Source organism: Tamandua tetradactyla, chromosome 14 (assembly GCF_023851605.1).
Source record: "Tamandua tetradactyla isolate mTamTet1 chromosome 14, mTamTet1.pri, whole genome shotgun sequence".
Classification (NCBI taxonomy): Eukaryota; Metazoa; Chordata; class Mammalia; order Pilosa; family Myrmecophagidae; genus Tamandua; species Tamandua tetradactyla.
Window position 1 is genome coordinate 55,731,662 of NC_135340.1, and position 6,000 is coordinate 55,737,661.

General features: G+C 52.8%; 1 protein-coding gene across 1 annotated transcript in view; it reads right to left on the minus strand.

Annotated features, from left to right (window-relative positions):
- Positions 1-1,084, minus strand: part of PLA2G4E (phospholipase A2 group IVE) — a 38,160-nt gene extending 37,076 nt beyond the window's left edge. The window contains exon 1 of the mRNA XM_077127550.1: positions 979-1,084. Coding sequence (XP_076983665.1) covers positions 979-1,065 — 87 coding nt within the window. The 5' untranslated portion in view covers positions 1,066-1,084. The remainder of the gene's footprint in view (positions 1-978) is intronic.
- Positions 1,085-6,000: the final 4,916 nt, after the last annotated feature.

Consider the following 6,000-nt stretch of genomic DNA (forward strand, 5'->3'; position numbering starts at 1 on the left):
AAGCCTGGACTCCCCTTCCAAGGTAAGCACCATCATCTCCTCTGCAGAAGAGTTCTCCCAACCCAAGTTCCTGGAGGCACAACAAGCCCCCCCAGCAGTGTGGGGAGACCTCAGGCACACCCAGGGGGCCACAGGAACAGGGACACCGGTCCCCACTCAGCATGGAGCACTCCTCCTTGGGCTCCTTGGAGACAGAACAAGGGTCTCCATTCCCCACCCCAAATGGGATCACCCATCTCAATTCACTGATTTACTATGGATTGGGGCGGGGGGGAGCATGGGGAAGCTAATGGGAGAGAAGGTGTTGGCCTGGAGGAGCCCATCCTCCTCACGTCGTCCCTACGGCATGTTGGAAGACTGACCTAATCTCCCACTTGCCTCGTTGGGGACACCAAGGCAGAGCTGTCGTAGAGCATCGGCTGCCCGATCCGTGACCCAGGGCTCTTCCCACGATGTTGGGGAGAACTGAACGACCCCGAGAGCCTTGGCCACAAAGCCAGATGGGTGGCTATGTGGCTGATGCTGACAGGTTGGTAATGTCACCAATTCTCACCACACCCCACACCCCACACTCATACAGCATAGAAGGTTAGGACATCCACAGGATAAATTCCCACTCACCACCAGGGCAAGATAAATGTGGACCCATCCATGGGGGTGCTGAGCATTTCGACCCCAGGAGCTGGTCTGGCCCGAGGGTGGCCCGGGGTTACTGGTGGGTGCCTCGTAAGCCTGTGGGTGACCTCGGCTGGGCCATCTGACCAGAATCCCAGCCCCTCCCCAGGTCTGGACCACTTCCCTTCTCAGGTGTGAGGTAGAGGCTCCCCGCGCTGAGGGGCCCCACGTCTCTGGAGTTCACGTGGCTCACCCGCCTTCCCTGGGGTCTTCTCCTGCCCGGGGCTGCCAGCCCCAGCCCCCCACTCCATGCCCAGATCTCCTTGCCCCTCTGCCCTGCCCCACCCAGCAGGAGTCCCTCACCTCTGCGGCCCAGGACACCGCGGGCCCACCATTTTCCGCTCTGCATAGGCGGGGAGAGATCCAGGTGGGAATCTGCGGCTGGAGCATCGCGGCGGCTCTCCGGCTGGGTGACAGGACTGGGAACTTATACCCTGACTCAGAACTCCAAGCTCCGCCCTCCTGGCTGGCTCTCTCTCGGCATTGGCTGGGATTGTCCAGGGAGTGATTAAGGCGGGTGACAGACAGGGGGGCCCTGGCTTAGGTCTCTCAGCATCAAAGGGACCTCAGCCCTTCAGGTCTCTGTATTAGAAATTCAGGGCCCAGCAGGGGCTCTGGCCCTTGGCGCCAGTGGACTGCCACCCCCACAAGAGAACAGCGGTGGGGCTGGGGGGTGGGGGGTGGCAAGGAGAGGATGCTGCGTCCTCGGCACTTCAGGATTAGCCCAGGCGTGATTGGAGAAAGCCCTCCCCCTCCAGCGTATAGGGCTCACGGCTCCCAGCAGCCGTCCAGGGGGAGCGGAGCCGTCCCTCCTACTCCACTTCAGGGCCCTGGCCCAGTGCCCCAGGGGCTGGGGACAGGGGCCTCGAGGCAGGCAGGGAGCACCAGCGCAGTCCCCAGGGTTAGAGGCTGGGGGAAGGAAACACTGGCCCGAATTCCCGCTGAGGAGAGGGTCCGGGGCAGCCGCCCCCAGCCCGGTGGGGCCAGGTGAGAGGGAAGGCGCACCCAGCCTCTGCTTGGTCTCGGGGTGCCAGCCCCACCCACCCGATCCCTATCTCTGGCTCACTCAGGGGCCTGGCAGGGCCGTCCCACACCGCCCAGCTGGGCACACTGGGAGTCTCCTCCCTGAGTTATTGCCTGGGGCGCCACAACCGGCTTTTCTGGCCCAGAAGTGATTTTTGGAAACTGCGAATGAGCTCTGAATGCTGGGCCGAGTTGGTCTGCACGCAGGGCAGGGATGGGACCAGTCGGCAGCATCTGCAGGTGGGCGCTCTTCATGAGCCAGGGAGATGACTGCCCACGCCCGCCCGCCCGCCGGGTGCCCTGCCGCTTGCGGGTCCCTCCAGAGAACGCTTCCTTCTCTAGCTCGCTCCCCTCCCAGCCAGCTTTCTTCTCTGCCCCTGCCACCTACCCCATTGCCAAGGACACGAATTCAGCACCCATACGCCACAAATTCAATTTAGTTCACACTCATTGAGCACCTACTGTATACATGCTACTAAAAAGAAATCCCAGGCTTGAAGTAGCTGGCAGTCCAGCTGGGGAGAGAAATGCATCCAACCCCTCAAGAGGCTCAGAGCTCCGAGTCTCCCTGTGGTAACAGGGCCTTTCTTAAAAGGGCCGTTAGAAGTCCATCACATGTGTGAGTGGTTTACAGAGCTCTGTCACTTAACTAATAACTGGCTAGGGAGTTTAAAAGACGGAAAATGGGTGCTAGCTGGGACAGCGAAGAGTCAGTCTGGGAAGGCTTCATGGAGGAGGCAGATCTGAATTGGGTCTTGGAGACTAGAAAAGATTTCACCAGCTAAGGATGGGAAGGAAAGGCAACCCAGAAGGAAGGGACAGAGTGAGGAAGGGCAAGGAGGCTACAAAGCAGGGTATACTCAGGGATTAGCAAGTGGTCTGGTGTCTGAGTAGTGAGTTGTGTGGAATGAGATACAGAGGGTGGAGAGTAGGTTCCGGGGGTAGAAGAAATTGGGCAAGATTTAGGGAAGCTTTTTGAGAAACTAAATCTAGATAGATAGATTAGGGCCCAATAGTGTGGCCCTTGAAAGCCATGTTTATAAATTCAGATTTATTCTCTAGGCAATGGGGAGCTATTGAAGGTTTTAGAGCAGGGGAGTGACAGAGGTGAATTTAAAAGGCACTGTTGATTGATGTTGGCGCAGGCGATCAATTAAGAGGTGAGGAGGGAACCATCTAGGATAGGGGAAATAGGATGTAGGAGATGAAGGGAGGGCTGGAAGGCAAAGCGGTAGGAGGTGAGTCCAGGAATTGCTGGGGCAGCCCGACCCACAGCACCATACTGTCCTGAGAGAGTGAAGAAAAAAGGGATGCCTGGAGATCTAGGAGAACTTCTGCCTGAGAATCCCACCTGTCTCTTCATGCCCTTGACTTCTCTCCCACCCAGGACTAGCCCCCTCACCCATCCCCCACATCAAACAGACCCAGGGCGTTTCTCAAACCTGGTACTTGGTCCTCTCCGCACTGAAGATGCCCAGCTGCACCCCTTCCCACCTCCCCATCCATTTTAGGCGGTGCACAGAGAGGCTTGGTCTCCAACCCTTGCATTTCCTGGTAGACTATAAACCTCTCCACAGCAGGGCTTGGACTTACTCTTTCTAGCTGAATGAAACTAAATTCAATAGGAGGCTAATGGGAAAAGCGGGTGGGAAATACCTCCTCCTTACCTTCCACAGGGCCTCTGACCCATGGTGGGAGCTGGTGCCCACTGAATGGACCAGTCTTTCAGCAGGCATTTATCGAGCGCCTACTGTGTGCCTAGCTCTGTGCTGATTGCTAGGGAAGAGGCCTAGAAGGAAACAACGAAGAATCTATAATCCAGTGAGGGGAGGTGAGAGGTTTGTGTTAAATGTTAAATTGTCCAGCGTAGACTCAGGGTGGCAGGAGGGGAGGAGAGGACTATGGGGAAGGTGGGAGCGGGGCTAAGAGGTGAGGAAGGAGAGCTAGCCAGCAACAGTGAGGGGTGCCCAAACCCCCTCTTCTAACACTATCAACCTGATTCCAAACCCACTTCAAATTTGTGCTAAAACAGTTTCCTTGGTACATGACTGCAGCTCCAAGTCCCCTCGCTCCTCCTTCCCTCCCAGATTCTTCTACGTGGGAATCCTGAAGCTGTCTCCGCAAAGCGATGAAGGGCCTGAGTTCCCTTCCAACCCAGCACCCTCGTCTCCCTGATGAGCAGGGAGCCCCGGGGTTTCCTCAAGTCCCCATGGACTCCTCCGCCCCAGCCCTGCCGCTGCTGCTTCTCTGAGGCCTGGTCTCTGCTGTGTCCCTGAGGCTGCTGACTCCAATCACGGTGACCACAGCTTGCCTCTCCCTGGCGTCCTTGTGGCCTCCGGTCACTTAACACTGAAAATTACTTTCCCCTCCGTGGTGCAGCTGACGCGGCTCCCCTGGGAACCCAGCAAGACTGAAGTCGTCGCGTTTGCTTTTTCGAGATGTTTCAGGAGCCGGCCCCTTTCTTCTCAGCCCTCGGTCAGAAATTCTGTCTCTCAGCCTTTCCACTGCTCAAGGATTCTGGCCAATGGGCTGGAAGGCGCCCCTTGGCACTGCCTTCTCCTGCTAAACGTACCCTATTCTTTGCCAAGAAACCCTGCATTCCCATACCTTCCACCAACAAAAGAAAGCCCAGAAACAGTCCTTTGTTTATGGGGAATTTTCCTTTTTGAAAAAAGGAAGTATTTCAAAGCAGTGGTGAAAGGATGGATGGACTCTTCACTGTTGGAAAAATAGGCTTACCGCTGGGAATAAAACGAAGTTATATCCCAACTTCATAACTACACAAAAATAAATTCCAAGCAGATTCAATGCATAACCATTAAAATAAAACAACAGAATGGTTATAATAAAATATTTATATGATATTTGGGTGTGGAGGCTCGTCCTAAACCATGCACGAAACCTCGAAGCCATAGAGGGAAATATCCCCAGATTTGGATACATAGGAATTAAAAAACTGCAGCCAAGCAAAAGGCACCATAAGTACAGTTCTATCTCCAAAATATATTTCAAATTTCCTACTCTTAATAAACACCCAGAGATAGCAAAATTGCCTTTATAAGTTAATGATAATGAGGAGGGTCTCGCCCCACCACATGCTAAGACAGACCACGAAGCTGCATGAAGACAGCGTGTTGTTGGTACCGACCAATGGAATGAAATCAAGGCATTAGTAGGAGCATGAGTGGATTAGAAAAACAGTGTCTGTGGAAGGAAAGTGAGAAATATGACAACATTTATAACATAATGAATTTACATCAATTAAATATAGTTATTATGATATGGTCAAATAAAATACATACTGGGCGGTGCAACGGTGGCTCAGTGGCAGAGTTCTCGCCTGCCATGCTAGGGACCCGGATTCAATTCCCAGAGCCTGCCCATGCAAAAAAAAAACCCACATATTAACCTCAATGAAATAGTTGCCTTCCTGCAGGGAGAAAGTGGAGGATGTATATGTACACATAGGGAAATAGCAATCAATTAAAAAAGCAATAGAGGGGCTATACAGACATCCCCCTGTACCTGAGGTTGATTTTTTTCCCTCCCTACCTTTTTCTTAGCTTCACTGCCACCCCTAGTCCAAGTTATTATCTTATCTCAACTACTGCATTAGCCTAACTGGTCTCCTTGCTTCCATTTTGGTAAGAAGTTACCAGTCATTCTCTACAGGACAGCAGGAGTGATATTCTAAAGATATAAAGTACATTATGTAAATACTGATTAAAACACTTCCACGGAGTGGGGGGGGAAGGTGCAAGGGTAGTTCAGTGGTAGAATTCTCGTCTACCGCACAGGACACCGGGGTTTGATTCCCAGCCCCTGCACTTCCCCAAAACAAACAAGCAAGCCAACAAAGAAAGTGAAACAAACAGACAAACAAAAAATTCAACAAAGGGTGCTGCAATAACAGGGCACTCACACGAAGAAAGAATGAAAGGTGGCCCTGGGTATACAGCACACAAAACAGAAGACAAAACAACAACAGCAAAAAAAAACCCTTCCATGACATCTTGTTGCTCTTATTTCTTGCTGCGGCTCTGAAGTCTCCTATCTCCTAGGTGGTCTGGTTCCTCCCATCCGTTCTACTTCCTTCACACACCAGCACCAGCTCCACCGGCCCTTGGGACCCCTGAACATGTGAAGTTGTTTCCCACTTGAAGAACACTAAGCATAAATCTGACAAGAAAGGAACTTCACCCCAAACTAGATAACATTTATAGCCTTAGTGTTGGCCATGGATCTAGTTCATAAATATTTCCTGTTCTCTTTCTTTATCTTTATAATAAGATGTTAAGGGCC